This window comes from Penicillium longicatenatum, assembly GCF_028827895.1.
Source record: "Penicillium longicatenatum strain IBT 33135 chromosome Unknown contig_7_segment0_segment0, whole genome shotgun sequence".
NCBI lineage: Eukaryota > Fungi > Ascomycota > Eurotiomycetes > Eurotiales > Aspergillaceae > Penicillium > Penicillium longicatenatum.
Window position 1 is genome coordinate 4,253,113 of NW_026643124.1, and position 15,026 is coordinate 4,268,138.

Below are 15,026 nucleotides of genomic sequence, written 5' to 3' on the forward strand. Positions count from 1 at the left end.
CTGATTCATCTGCGCTGTCATTCGATGACGAACGCGGTCTTCCATTGAGATAGAATAGTCGAATTGGTCAAGTTCTGAGGCCCATCATTTGTTTTGAACCGAGGCCACCGGATATACAGGCTCTCCAAATGACTTATTTGGGAAATAGGTGTATTGGACATGCCGTAGCTGACCTATGAGGCAGCTTGCCAGCGATCATACTTCAAGCTATAGCTTGGTGCTATGGCAAGCTCTACCGAGTACAGCATAACAGATAAGCTTCCTACGAGCTCGTGCGCGGTACCACTATGAAACTGCAATCTATATAGCCCCTTCATTCCAGGAGACCATTCACTCATGACCGATGCAACCAAGTTCATTCTCTGATCAACAGATAAAAAATACTATGCAATTCATTTCTTCGTTCAAACATCCCTACTAAAAGAGAGAAAAAGGGAAAGTATACGTAACAACAAAATGCAGCCTGAGAGGTTGCACCTGCACTAGGTACTCTCAATGTTTTGTTTTAACCAATAAAGAATGTGGGGTCTACTCTTCTCGCTCCAGGATTGCCGGGGCCTTGATTTCCCGACCAGAAAGGAACTCTAAGTTCTCACCAGCCTACACACAATAGTTAGCATTGTCCGGAGTCATAAGGGAAATAGATGGGATAAACATACGTAGCTGATCAGGGGAGAGACTTCCACTCCAAATGCCTCACCCTCGGTAATGACAATACCACCGGCAGCCTCGATCCACCGCTGGCCCTGCTTCATGATATCGGCACGGCTGGTATCCGGATCATCCTCACCGGTGCCACGGGCATTCTTCAACGGCGAGAACTCGTCCTCACGGCGCACCTCAATGCTAGCAAACTTGTCAAGCGGGGTCATGGGGAAGACATCGAAGATGAACTGCTCCAGCTTGATGCCGTTAGGCTTGGTAGGCTTCACGGCCTCACCATCCTCGGGGTTAACAAAGGGAATCTTCTTGCGAGCCACGTGGTGGGGCAGCTTGTGCACCCAGTTCTCGATGGACTCGAGGAAGCGGAAGGAGTAGTAGTGGTTGACAATGTTGGCAGCACGGAACTTGAGCAGCTCAGGCTGCTTGGGGTCCTTGGCTTCACGGGTCTCCTGGTCGATCTCGGAGTACTCGACGACATCGGGCTTGCCGTTCTTCTGCACGATCAAACCAACAGATTCGGCAGCGTCGCGCTTGCGCACCACCTTGGTGGCGATATCCACGTCCTTGTCGGCAGAGAAACCGATGAGAATGGGGTCGGCCACCTTGACCAGACAGTTGTCGACACCGAAGATGTGGATGTGCTTAATGCCACGCTTGCGCATGTCTTCACGGGCTCCAGAGGTCACTAGACCCTGGTAAATTCCACCGTTTCCATCGGGAGCAACAGCAACCTATAGTGATGTATCAGCAATCTATGCTGCCCAAGTCGACTTAATTAGAAAAGAAAAAAGAAGCGGATCATACCTTGCCCTTGCCCTCGAGCAGGATCTTGCCCTCATTGGAGATGCAAGGCAGCACACCCTGCTCAAAAATGAAAACATTGCTCTTATCAAGTCCGAAGTACTTGCTCTTCTCGAAAAACTCCTCTGTTGGCTTGCGGGTCGGGCCACTGGTCATCACGTACCAGGGAATGATCGCCGACTGGACACCGTGAGTCTTCTGCGCTACCTCTTGCAGCTTCAGAATACGCTCCGCCTGCAGCTGGAACAGCGACTTCTGGCTCAGCAGACCGATATCAAAGCAGCCCTTGGGCGCGGAGCTACCGAGACGGGTACCCTGGCCACCGGCCATCAGCACCACGGCGACGTTGTTCTCAGCAACCTGCTTCAGACCAGCATCGAACCATTTCTGGAGATCAGCGGGGTCGGAATCAATGATGGAAGCCGTAGCGGAGGCGGGGAGGGGCTCGACCGTGGCGGTGGCCTGCTCGGTCTTGGGTGGGTTCAGGGAAACGTTGGCCAGCTCATTGATGCGGGTGGGATCAAAGTTGGATAGTTGGTGGAAGAGCTGGGACTTCTCGGCGGTTTGCAGCTCATCAACAAAGGCGAAGACCTGACCTTGGCCGGCCTGGGTGTACTTCTCCTGCAGAGACTGGAACTCTTCGGTCGAGGGTTCCCGGGGCGCTTCCTCAGCACCACCTGAGAATTTGCCAATCAGGTTGGAGACGGTCTCCTTGATTGCCGCAGCCATTGTGATTAATTTGTGTGTGTGGGAAATGGAAAGCGTTGTTTGTGGAAGGCGGGCGGAGTGGAAGGGAGGGGGAAGTGGCGGGAAAAGTAAATATAAAGCTGTAGCTTCAACTAGGGATACGCCTCAACTCAAGCCACATATGGTTTAGTACAGTAGTCTACGAATTTATTTTTAGTGTTTCAGACGAATCGGAGCCACGGACAGAGGAACCTGAGTGAGTCCCCGCTTGAGACATGACCCATTGGATTGCCCGAATGTGCCCCGCCAGCGGGGCAAGCTTCCAACCGATCCGGTTTTCTACATCTGATGTTTGAAAATAAAGGCTTTGAGAGGCGCAGGCTGATGTTACATATTGATTCGGTGTGTATAGCAGGCATAACCTTTTTGTTAAGTATGTTACATTCGTCGACGATCATACCGATCATCTCGCCGGCGATGGTCACGGTAGCGATCGCGGTCTCGGCGGTCTCTTGGCCCAGGACTTCGACTTGGAGAACGGCGACGAGGTCGAACTTGATCTCGTCGATCTCGGTATGAATCTCTTGGAGGGCTGCGATGGCGCTCCTCACGAGCGGCAGGCGGCCCAGATGATTGATCTCGGCGCTTGTTTTTATCAAAGACCATATTGTAGCTATCATCAGGCTCGTCCGCTCGAGTGTCGTCAGACTCTCGGTACTGGCGTTTCTTTTCAAGATCAGCGACACCACCAAATCCACCTCGCTGCCTGCGCTTGGTGACGGTGGCGTTGCGCCAACTCTCGGACAATTTGGAAACCTGTAGTATATCAGCACAGGATTCATAGGAATTGTGTCAATGCGGCGCATATCTGAAGACATACACTTTGAGAGAAATCAACGTGGATTCGATGATCATCAATGAGTACACCCTGCATCTTAAAGTAGGCTTGTTCGCAGTCTTTCTGGTTGTCGAACTCAATAAAAGCGTACTGCAGACTATCTCCAGTACGCTTGTCCCGTATTACCTCACAGGATAGAATGACACCAAATCGACTAAAGATCAATTGTAGATCCTCATCTAGGGGATTATTAGCGTGGAGTTCAAACAAGGCAAAAGTCCAGACAAACCTTGAGTCACCGGATTCAATTTACACACAAAGAGAATATTCTCCGGGGGCTTGACGTCGGCGAACGGCAGATCTCCCACCATCTCCAAGGTCAAGGCCTGAGCCCGAGCGTCGCGCTCCCGGCGCAACTTCTCCATGGCATCCTCATCCATCTCATCATCCAATTCCTCATCGTCTGCAATTCGCACCGTCGCCAACTGTGCTTTGGATGGCAACGGACTCTCAGGCGGTTCGACCAGCGCTGGGGGATCATCAAAGGGATCATCTAGAACGACGGTGTGGCGGATGCGAATATCTTTCAAGGGTCGACCTCGATCATCGATAAACGAATCGTTTATTTTTTCCAACACATCAAATCCCTCAACCACTCTGCCAAAAATAGCCGCCTTCCCATCCAGGTAGTCCAGATTGTCACCCAAGGTAATTAAGAACTGGCTGGCGGCGAGGCGTTGGTCGGGATCGTTGGTGGCTGGAACGGTTGCCATGCTCACCATTCCGCGCTCGGTATGCTTGAGTTTCGGCAGGTCGATTGGAAAGGTGCGCTTAGAGGGGCCATCCAGCAAGCCCCAGATCGAAGATCCGCCATCGCTCTCGGGGGCGTCAGGGCCAAGCGGGTCTCCGGTCTGGAAGGAGAAGTTCTTCTGGACACTGTGGACGGGAGAATAATTGTAATACTTGATTTTGCACAGCTTGAGGAAGCTATGTTGAAGAGAAGCTTAGTTTCTTGTTCAGCAGTTTGATGCGGCACGACAGGACCGGGCAAGGGGAGGGCGCTTACTTCTCACAGGCCTTGGGCGACTCGTCAACCAAGAGGTCAATGACGATATCGCCCAAGGAGGTCTCCAGCAAGGCACTCATTTGGGGGGGGAGGGGGGGGAATGAGCAGGGTTGTACTTTCTTGTTTCTTGCTTCAGATCGATGTCGCAGAAAGAGAGAAGTCGGAGAGAAAGATCGACACGGAGCTTGGGCCAATCAGAAGCCTGAACCGGGGAACTGGAGATGCATCAACTTTTGCCTGTACAACTTGAGCTTAGGAGTATTTTTGACAAGTCCACAGGCAAGTCAGAGCTTCTCCGGATGATCGACCCGGCTTCCTTTGTGCAACTTCACGTTCTCTCCCTTCACAATCGACCGGCATATCTTCCGAGTGTCCCAGTTGGACAAGCTTCCCTAACCCTCTTCCAGATCGGGACCCAGATCTGAAGCTGTTTGCTGCAGATCCCCTCACCGATTCCTCGGAATAGGTCATGCACTGGCAGTCTAAACCAAAAGAATGAAGGGTTTCCTCTATTCTGACCTATTCCCTTGTATTCATCTCCCCGAGCCTGACTTCAGGATGACCGTGTACACAGTACCACGACCTGTCAGCGCAGTGACCTCTCTGGATAACCCTCGGATGACTTGTTCCACGGCAGAAAACGGTAGAGGGCTAAAACGGGCGGCCTCCTGCAGGCAAGAAAAAGAGGACACATCTATCGTCTTTAGCCCCAACACCTACACGTGGGGGACGAAGATCATGACGAGGCGTTTCCCTTTCTAGCCCTGATACGAAAAGAAAAAGAAAGTCAGAAAATCAAACCAAGACCAACTTGATACACCAGCACCTTTGAGAGGCCCCGGCACACAGGGGATAGTTGCCCCAGGTGCAAGGTATCCCTCCTAGTGCAAAGACTAGTTTCATTCCCAACGTTCCTGGCGAGTCAAGTCAGAGTCAGCTGGCTTAGCCCAATCTGTCTCTCCTGCCTCTGCCCCATGTCGTGCAATGTCAGACCTAGAGTTGCTAAGAGACTCCGTCCATTGACTCTTCGTCTCTGCTGGCTCCGGGTATATGAAACTCAGAAGAATAGGTAGAGTTTCTTCCCCTTCGTCTTCTAGCTTCAGCTTCGTTGCTTCCAGATACATGGAAAATTCCATACTAATAATGACCCTGTACGGACGACAATCTTGGAAGAGGGCTTGGACCTCATTACCCTAGTATGTCCCAGTATCCCGGAATTTCCTGCATCATAGGCGCGGACTTTCAATCTCTCCCTTTTCCATTTTGAGCTCGAGACAGATGCTGCCCCCAGCGGTTCCAGACCCTGGATCTGGCGCATTCTCATTTTTGGCTGGACTTGCTTTTTTAGATTTTGCCATTTTGACCTAGGTGCGGCGCGCGGAAGCGCTAACAGCTACCAAGCGGATCCGCCAATCCATGTCGGCGATCAAGACGCAACCTTAAGGCCATGGATCCTAGTAGTGTTCATAACAGCGCGCGCTTTGTTGGGTCCCTAACCCTAGTATGTGCTAGCGCCGGCTGATCAAAATGATAGGTGTCAAGCCTTTTCCTTTCTTTTTTTCCTTTTTTTTCTTTTTTTCTTTTTTTTTTTTCTTTCTTGTCGTGTGCGAGACATTTACTGCGTCTCCCATGAGTCTGAGACATGGGGCAACCTGAAAGAATCAAATTTTTGACAGTGTGCGCGTTTGTCACCAGAGGTATTTGGAGAGGCTTTAAGGAGAGGAAGACTTCCAATCATCTTGTGGCTCGGCTCAAAGTCCCGGCCCCCCCCCAGTTCGGACTGTTAAACGCCCTGTTTGATGCATCTGAAAAGACCCTAACCCCCCTCCATTTCAGCACGGGGCGCCACACCAATCAGCGTTTCGACCAGGTCATGAGCAAACATTTCCTGTTGAATCGTCATGATCGATCCACCGGAATATGTCCCCCGGATCTACACCAGGAAGTTCGGCAAACGTTGTCGGTCGTCCGCTTGTAAGGTTTGTCTCTTTTGTGTTTTTTTTTTCTCCGCTTCTGTTGGTTTTTGATATTCTCAAACCCTCGAGCCTCCAAGCCCCTAAATCCTCAGTCATCTAGATCAGGGGATCGTGGAGGAGAAACAGGTACCCCTGACTGATTAGTTGAAATTGCTGTGGCGGACGAGAGGGCTTTTCTAATTTCCTTCTCTGGGCTTGTTCTCGTCATGGCTATCAGGTCATAACCCGTGTGACGTTACTTTGTGAAACCAAGTCTCTAAAACGCCGGGGCAGTCCTGCTGGCTAGTCTTTCGCATCGACTGGGGAATCTGGATTGGATGCATACGGAACTCTGCATATCATTTCCCCTGGGTACAACAAGTAGAGAAGCCAAAAAGGAAGAGAATATAAAAGAAAAATCAAAATGTAGAGTATCCTAGTAGGTTTTTTTTTTGTTTTTCCTACTCCACTTATGCAATACTGTACCTAGATGCCGACATGGAGATTGTAGATAGAAATTAAAACCCTGAAAAAATACCTAGTCTAGATCGATCAAATCGACCTAATTGTCTAAATTTGTCTGAATTAACCAGGGGCCCTCAATTCAATCAAAGAGACCTAAACCATCACACCGATTGTTACCCAAACTTAGGCTTAAATCTAGCCCTACCTCCAGAGACATCTTCTCTTTCTCACTTTCCTTCTTCTGCTCTCCATGACTAGACATGAAATTTGACATCTAGTAACATCAACTTGTTTATGTTCTGAGCTCGTTTCTACTTTTCTTTTCTGTGAGATTTTTTTTTCGGGGTATGCATAAGCATAACACGGTTCCCAATGCCTTGAAATCGAACTAACAACCTCTAGCAATGAGCTCCTTTTATGCGGAAAAACCTGGCTTTGACCAGTCTCATCATGATGTTCTTTCAATGTCTCGCTCGATGAGGAGCATGAATCAACATAATCAAGGAGATCACTCTTGTATGAGTCCAGCTAGAGGGGTGGATGGCAAAATGCGCAACTCTCAAAGACGTCGCGTGCCAGTGGCGGTAGGTACTCAGATACACTCCTGAATTTCTCATAGCCTAATCATGTTTTTCAGTGTCGACGGTGTCGAAAGAGGAAAATCAAGTGTAGTGGTGATTCTGGTGATGGTCAAGGATGTTCCAACTGCCGCAGTGCTGGTACCAATGACTGCCAATTCTTCAGGGTAAGCCCAGCCCTAACCTGTGAACCGGCCAAGGAGCACATTTCTATACATCATTTTCATCCAGAGCTCATTCAATCCATCTTAGGTCAACTCTCATTCCGTGAATTCTCATGTGGTGACATCCCATGCCGTGAACTCTCATAAGACCAGCACCGCATGGCAGCCCTACCCACATGTGGGAACCACGATTGCACCATCCACCCAGCTGGGGATGCTCCCTCAACAGCCTTCTTACAAGTCAAGCCATATCTCTATGGGCTCACCACAGACACGTATGGCTACGTTTCCATACCCGCTTCAGCAAAGTCCAGACTATGATCTGAGTTCTGCCGATGCTCATATATTCGAGCAATCGATAAATTACACGCAGTCCCCTTCATACGCTCCATCGGGCGCTCTTATGGAGTACAACACACCAGTCTGGAGCCCTAAAGGATGGGACTCGATGTTCAGCACAGGCCGAGCCCCCAATGGCAATCTCTACCCTGATTCCGAAGCCAGCTTGAACCAATTTGCCTACATGCTTCCCAGTCAAGCAATCCCTTCAGATATGTCTCAATCAGCCAGCTCGGCTACGACTACGGTGTCTTCGGCCGATACGACCTCAGGGCCAGATCGGACCCTTCCAACACCTACATCCAGGGGACAACAAGCTCCCAGCGCAGGCTTCTTACCAGACGGAACATGGGCCTCAGACTACAAAGCTTCATTCTGGACCCCTCGCCAAGCAGACTCTCAAGACCAACGACCCAACTCAACCCACACAGTCCCAAGCAACGCCCCCTTCACCAGCAGCCCACCCCATCAACATAAATACGTCAGCATCAAAAACAACACCCCCGATATGCTCTTCCCGTACCTCCCCATCCCAACCACCACCGAAGACACAAACACAACATCCGCACCAACAATAAGCGGGAACACAGCTTACCCCGTTCTGGCACTGGACCCAGAATACCCCGTCCCAACAAGACTGGCCCGCTCTTCGCGAGACCATAGCGCCGGACAACAGCTCCTAGCCCTGACCAATGAATGCTCGTCCGATATGTATGGGTACAGCACAAGTGGAAAGAGCAAGCGCGGGAGCAGAGATGATTCCCGCGTCCTTCTTAGTGGACTCCCGTATACTCGCGTGCAGCACCGGGACACACCTGGTACCGCATTTCCGTTCAACTTGGGTCCGGATTCTCTGCCTGAGTATCACCGTGCCGTGGTCGAGAACGTGCATCGCCCGCCTGTTGAGCCGTTGGGTAACCAAGGCTACTAGAAGTGTCCGTACCCTCCTTTGAGCATATATTTGTTTGTTTTGCTTTTTTGCTTTTTTTGGTTGTTGTTTGTTTGCTTTTGTTCTCGGATTGGATTTGGTGTGATGGATCAAAAGTGATGAGCATGAAGGCCAAGAGGGGCCGGGTCGGAGTATATTCCGATTCACGTCTATCATTTCTCTTCTGATCAGGGAAAAGATTACTTGGCATACACCGGTCTCTGCTGATGCATGTGTCTTCCAACAGTGTAATTCTGGTGCGTTTGTTTTTGTTTTTGTTCTGTTTCCTTTCTTTGTGTACTTGCATGTGTTTTGATAACCCCTTTTTCCGTCCTTCTTGACTCCCTGACGATTTCTTTTTTGTTGGTGTGGTTATGTATCTAAAATACTTGACTGGAGGCGGCAAATGTCTAATTGTTGGATGCGTGGAGGCTATTGTTCAATACTTGTTGACTTCTGTCTCTTTTATCGGGTCTTACTTTCATCATTTTCAAGCATTAAAGGTTTGATGGTTGGCCCTTCTCTTCTTATCGCATTTACCCTGTTTCATTACCCTACAATTCTCCCAGACACAGATTTGTTACCAAGTCAGGTCCGGTCGCTTTATATTCTTCGTTCTTCTTCACTAACCCTGGCTCTTACGGGAGGATATCTGTTTCTTTTGGGTGCTTGAGTTTCCTAAGTAGCGGGGGCGATCTGCTTGGAGTTCTTCCTGCGCGACTTACGAGAACATGTCTTTGATACCTAATATTATGGTACGAATAATTAATGCCACTTAATCATGACCTTTTCTCGTTCATCACCAATAGAATGTGTACCTGCATGTCCTGTCCACTTGCCTAAATAGATACATACTCTATTAGCTACGCACATGTATCATGTATCTACTCACGGAAGACTGGTGGTACACTCTCACATGCATGGATGACTGGTATCTACACCATGAGACTCGAGTGATACGTATTCCCCGTGCTAGGAGAATGACCTAGTCAGGAGCGATATGGCCTCAAGCCCCCCGACGAATCTCGGGGCTTTTGTGAATATCGAACTTTATGCGTACACGTTTATACTTTTCTAGGCGTTTGACGCTGTCCTATGGGAGTGGCTCATCCTTATGCAGCATCAGTAGATTTGAGACAAGGATAACGAAAAATTTCAACGTGAGAAATCTTTCCTTTTGTATACCAAGTAGGGTATTTGACCGATAAGATTGGTACTCGTGGGAGGTGAAATTTTGTAGACAGAAATTCTCAATAAATTTGAATACAAGTTCAATACCGTTAAGTAGCTGACTATGTTTCAAAGTGTATTATAAAGTAGAGTAGCTGACCCCTCGGTCCGCCCAGTAGTATGATCTACTCAAGATGTGTAATTGCCAAAGTTCTTCGAGGTCTATGCATAATGAACGTAAAAGCCGTGCTACATGACGTATATTACTTGGATCGATCGCGATGCGGCTGCGATTCTCGAAGGATCACGGATCCACTCAGCTGCATAAAGGGTTACGTCGACCCTGATTTCTGAAGAATTAATCTTCGATACAATGCGGACTACTTTGTCAAAAGGACTGTTCGTATATCTCGTATATCAAGACATTATACTGGTCATAGTAGCGCCTCTAGTATTTGATAGGGCTTAAACGAGAATTTCGATATTAAGCCCGCCCAAGAATGTATCAAAAGAGTTGGCGGAATGATAATGCCAGTGGTAAAACTAACAGCCACAATACCCTATTCCATTGGCAATTTCCGGGTACTGATTTTGTCTATGTTTCTATCAATCATTATTTTTATTTTTAACTTTGAACATTGGGTCATTGTTAAGCCACGCAATAGAAATGAGGCTTGAGGCCAGACTAGACTAGGAAGATTTCCATCCCCCACCTAGGGGGCAGTATAATACCGGATCTTCGATCTTTGTCTGACGAACTCTAATAATCATGTGCTTCTAATTGGGATGTACATCTTCTCGCCTGGTTATGTGCTCTTGTTCTTCTAATATTTAATTGATCTATGGATTACCCCCAAGTCTCTCCTCCCCATTTCAATATTATGGAGCAGTACCTATAACAGACTCGAGTCCTGGAGATAAGCAAGTCAGACTTTGAATACACAGTACCGTGTATATTTCGAAGTGACAAAGACTGTGCAACAAAGACCCGTCTACTCCAGCCCTGTGTAATACCCTGCACAACCCTAATTTCTCCTACATGATGGAATGACCTGGGTGGCAAGACCTCTAAGCCCTACATTGCCCGTGTAAGAGGGCCTGAAGAGGGCCTGAAAACAGCATCTGTCGGTAACCTTGATAACTTAGACAACTTTATTTAACTATCACGTCCAGGGTTATCTCGTGTCTCCCCTCTCTCTAAAAGCAGGTTTCTCGATGTATACTGTTGTACTTGTACTGTGTACTGTACTCCATCTCTCAGTTCAAACCCCATTCGGACTCGGGATATATGCAGTGTCTGTGCATGTGTATGGGGAAAGTTCTCGGCTGTCCGCCCGTCTGCCCCGGTTTCCTGGATGAGCCAACCCAGTCTGGATATAGCTACGTAGATATGAGGGGTTTCCGGGGTGGATTGTGTGACTTTACTACATTGTACATGTCAGGGGCAGGGACAAGGACAGGGACAGGGACAGGAACATATGAGTGGTGATGGTAGGATTGGGGTAAAGTGGAGCAAGGCTAATCAGTTGACGTTGGCAGCGTAGAATTGCCCCGGATTCACGGCATGTAACGGGGGCGAAAATTGGGAGAGATGGTCTAGATCTACGTCTACATTGTGCTGAACAGTCGAACTGAACAGAAATAGAAAATATGTAATTCATGCCGGGGGCAGCAGCCAAAACCCGGATTCTCATATCCCTCGTTTTTTATTTGAACTGATGACCCAAACCACAAAAGAAAACCAACATTGACGCCTTTTGAAACAGGGATCATCAGATCTTGAGAACCGGTATCTACAGGGTAAAGCAGACCCGGCTCCCATGGGAGGCAAAACCACCACGACAATTCTTCTGGGAGTCGGGAGATAGTCCACAGATCACAATAAAAAAGTTCTTTTTTTCGTATCTTAATGCCTCCGTGTCATCCACCATCGACCACGACTGCTTACATTTCAAAAAATAGAAAATGTGAAACAGGAGATTCCCAGAACCACCAGGCCACCAAACAATGAATCCATCGAGTCAAGGAGGGCGAGACGCTTAGTCCTTGGACTTCTTGGGGCCCTTGGTCTTGGCAGTACCGCGGAACTTCTTGGAGCGGTTCTTGCGTTGCTTGCCTGTAAGCAAGTAGTGTCAGTGGGGGTGACCAATATAAAGGGTCGGCCTCAAGGAGGCAACCTCACGAGGAGGTAGATGATTTCCCGAGGGAAAAATCCTTTTTTGAGGGGAGTTTCAGGGGAGACATACGCTGCTGGCGGGAAGGCTTCTCGATCTTGTCGGCGAAGCCGATGCGAACCAGACGGTAGTGGGGCTCGAACTTCTTCAGGGCCTCGGCGGAGTCGTAGACCAGAGCGAAGCCAGTGGACTTGCCACCACCGTACTGTGTGCGGAACCCGAACACGGAGACCTGGTCCTTGTTGGACTTGTACAGGTCGGCCAGCTTCTCGCGGAGCTCATCCTTGGAGACGTTGGGGCGGTTGGGGTGGAGGACATCCCTAAACGAGATGAAAGTCAGTCGCCGGTGTCAAAAAGAAAAACCTGAACATCGGTCTGTGCAACGAAATGGCGAAATCCATATCGATCAGGTTCTCATCCCATCCTTGCTCTCTTATTGTGGATGTGTGTCGATGGAGCGCGTGGTGATTTTTCGATGGTCCTTGTTCTTTCTGAATTGCCATTTCGCGCCAGACCGAAATCATGAGGAAAAAAGGGAGCGCTTACACGACCATCTGCTTACGACCGAGCAGAGGGTTGCGAATGAACTTGCGAGTCCGCAGAGTAACGGGAGTGTCGGCCATTTTGGTGGTGAGTGGTGATGCAGGGAGTCGAATGAGAGTGAATGGACTTTCAATTTTCGTGTGCGTTTCTCGGCTACGGATCCAGGCTAGTCTACTTTGGGAAGTGCTTAGGTCAGGTGGATCACGGGGTTGCTGACTTCTCAGTCGATAAGCGCTTATCCATTATTATCGCTGCTTATCAGTATCCGCTTATCAATATCTACAACTTTATTGCATCCATGGCATCAGCATGGCTTTTATCTAAAAGGAAAGTAGCATGAAACTGGAATTGGAGCTGCCATTGTAGCTAAGGTGAGCGGAAAGGCCTATTTATTTGTTAGTCGTTAGGGATGTTTTGTATAGAGTTGTGTTGAGAGAGATGGTCGATGATTTAGGTCCAGGGATACGAATAGCTTCAACTTCCACATCAACAAACCCGGAAGAGAAAAACAGTTCTAACAAAAATAGATCAAGAAAGTCAGAGAGGAAATTTAGAAAGAAAATTCATGATCTTAGGTGAAGGTTGTTGAAGCTCCTCCAGCCTCCATATAAAGAAAAAAGATAACCACCCCTGGTACTCTGTCGCCAGTCAACGAAATTCTATTCCATGCCCCTCCGCGACTTGAAGGCTTGTGATTTGGGGTGTGCACACTGCAGACTAAGCCGAGACACTCTCTTTCGGGGGTGACTTACACGCCCTCGTTGGGGATCAAATCCAACGGAAGGTTTCAATGCGGTCTTCGTGCCACTAGGCCACGATGGTCTTGGGGCTGACCTGGATCCTTAACCTTTCTTATATGCTTCATCTGCTAGTCTTCTTGCGAAGTGATTCACGTTTATTTTCATGGTGCTACTCACACCCCACCCCTGCATGTTTGCTGCCTTTCCCTTTGGCCATGATGCTATTCTCATTCCTCTCTCTACTTCCCATTTAAGCAACTACTACCCTCCACTTAGCTTCATGTCATTATCTCTTCCTTTCCACCTTCATGGTCATTCCCACTTCGATTCCCATTCTATACAGTTTCAACACCCACTTAATATCTGAGATTCATCGGCATATAAACCAATCTTGAAACACAAAGATGAAACCAAAATGCAGCACTATTCAAAATTCATCTACAGTAAACAAGAGCATATTTCATAATGGCCCGTTAGTAGCGGTCCATTTAACATTTGCCCTAGATTATACTTCCCCGATCTCAAGGCGCACGCTAAACCCAATCCAGTAATGCGCGTCATGACCGACTTTCAGCCACTATTTCATCTCCTCTTGCAAACAACCATGGCCGACACAATTCACATCCCAATCGCCCAGTACTTCCAATTGGTTGACCCCCCAAAACTAGACCTCCCGCCAGACAATGTTCTTATCCGCCCCGAGGTTCAGGCCGCATTATACAAGCACATGTTCGATGAATCTTTAACCACACTACCACCAGCGACATATCGGGCCCGCGTTTTGAAATTGATCATTGCGCGCATTGAAGGCGCGATCACAGATCCTGAGGAAGATGTATGATCCCTGTTGAAATTTCCTTGACCTCATTGAAATGGTCTTAGTGCCGTGCGGAGATGCAGCGATCGTCTTTTTTTTTTTTTTTTTTTTTTGGCTACCCCACACTCGTCATACCCACTTCAGGAACGGAGTGAATACAAACTAACATGGCTACAGGAAATCCTTGACGACCTAATGGAAGCTTGGGGGAATCTCCTCGCTCAACCAAAACCCAGTGCGCTGGAGATCGCAAAAGAACTATCCCATGTCAAATACACCGCTCCGCTCCAACAGTCCTCCCCTTCAGACCGGACAGTTATAACCGTCGAATCGCGCGGCTTGATCCTTGCGGGCGGAACAACTGGGAACAGGACATGGGAAGCTGCGCTGCATCTAGGTTCATTCCTCGCGTCCCCGGCCGGTCAAGAGATCGTGCAGGGAAAAAGGGTTATTGAGCTCGGCGCTGGGACGGGATTCCTGTCGCTATTATGTGCGCGACATCTTGGTGTCAAGGGCGTTGTTGCGACGGACCGGGAACCCTTTTTGATTGACAATATGCGGGAATGTGTGCAATTGAATTCTGATGCTGTGGGTAAGGCGCTTCCTATGTACCCTGCTATTTGGGATTGGGGGACGCCTTTAATAGACACGGAGGAGATGGGGGAGATTGTTGAGGGGGGTCAGCCGAGGTTTGATGTTGCTCTCGGTGCGGATTTGGTATGGCTTTTTGCTTCCCAGTTTCCCAGTTGGTTGGGTCATGTGCTAATAATGCAGACCTACGATGTGGATATCATCCCACTACTTTTATCGACCGCAAAGGATCTCTTTGAGAATTACAATGTCAAGCAATTTATTATTGCGGCGACTTTGCGGAATGAGACTACGTTCCAGGCTTTCTTGACTGAGTGTAGTAAGTAGGACTGCTTCAAGGTCAAAGAAAAAGGACTAACATCATGATAGACTCATTTGGTTTCAATGCTGAATGCCTGCCATTCGTTTCTACACCGGCCGATCGACAGACTGGCTTCTTCCACGCTACTGACATCCCGATTCGAACATACATTATTTCACCGGTATAGGGGCCACGTTGACGAGGCT

General features: G+C 48.6%; 5 protein-coding genes across 5 annotated transcripts; 2 read left to right on the plus strand and 3 right to left on the minus strand.

Moving 5' to 3' along the window:
* Positions 1 to 528: 528 nt before the first annotated feature.
* N7484_011856 (UDP-N-acetylglucosamine diphosphorylase) lies at positions 529 to 2,193 on the minus strand (the record flags this gene model as incomplete). Its single annotated transcript, XM_057122243.1, has 3 exons — positions 529 to 600; positions 660 to 1,394; positions 1,468 to 2,193. The coding sequence occupies 3 exons, from the start codon at positions 2,191 to 2,193 to the stop codon at positions 529 to 531; spliced, it is 1,533 nt and encodes a 510-aa protein (XP_056967997.1).
* Positions 2,194 to 2,589: 396 nt separating this feature from the next.
* Positions 2,590 to 4,135, minus strand: N7484_011857 (PPIL4 family peptidylprolyl isomerase; the record flags this gene model as incomplete). Its single annotated transcript, XM_057122244.1, has 4 exons — positions 2,590 to 2,967; positions 3,032 to 3,228; positions 3,279 to 3,976; positions 4,056 to 4,135. The coding sequence occupies 4 exons, from the start codon at positions 4,133 to 4,135 to the stop codon at positions 2,590 to 2,592; spliced, it is 1,353 nt and encodes a 450-aa protein (XP_056967998.1).
* A 2,888-nt stretch (positions 4,136 to 7,023) lies between these two features.
* N7484_011858 (uncharacterized protein) lies at positions 7,024 to 8,487 on the plus strand (the record flags this gene model as incomplete). The annotated part of the gene is made up of 3 exons (XM_057122245.1): positions 7,024 to 7,059; positions 7,113 to 7,220; positions 7,306 to 8,487. 3 exons carry the CDS (start codon positions 7,024 to 7,026, stop codon positions 8,485 to 8,487), a joined length of 1,326 nt encoding a protein of 441 aa, XP_056967999.1.
* Positions 8,488 to 11,480: 2,993 nt separating this feature from the next.
* On the minus strand, positions 11,481 to 12,523 carry N7484_011859 (40S ribosomal eS24 domain-containing protein; the record flags this gene model as incomplete). Its single annotated transcript, XM_057122246.1, has 3 exons — positions 11,481 to 11,770; positions 11,901 to 12,148; positions 12,375 to 12,523. Coding segments are annotated over 3 exons (474 nt in total), but the record flags the coding sequence as incomplete, so codon positions are not given.
* A 1,192-nt stretch (positions 12,524 to 13,715) lies between these two features.
* On the plus strand, positions 13,716 to 15,007 carry N7484_011860 (protein-lysine N-methyltransferase; the record flags this gene model as incomplete). Its single annotated transcript, XM_057122247.1, has 4 exons — positions 13,716 to 13,946; positions 14,106 to 14,645; positions 14,703 to 14,838; positions 14,889 to 15,007. The coding sequence occupies 4 exons, from the start codon at positions 13,716 to 13,718 to the stop codon at positions 15,005 to 15,007; spliced, it is 1,026 nt and encodes a 341-aa protein (XP_056968001.1).
* Between the last annotated feature and the right edge of the window lie 19 nt (positions 15,008 to 15,026).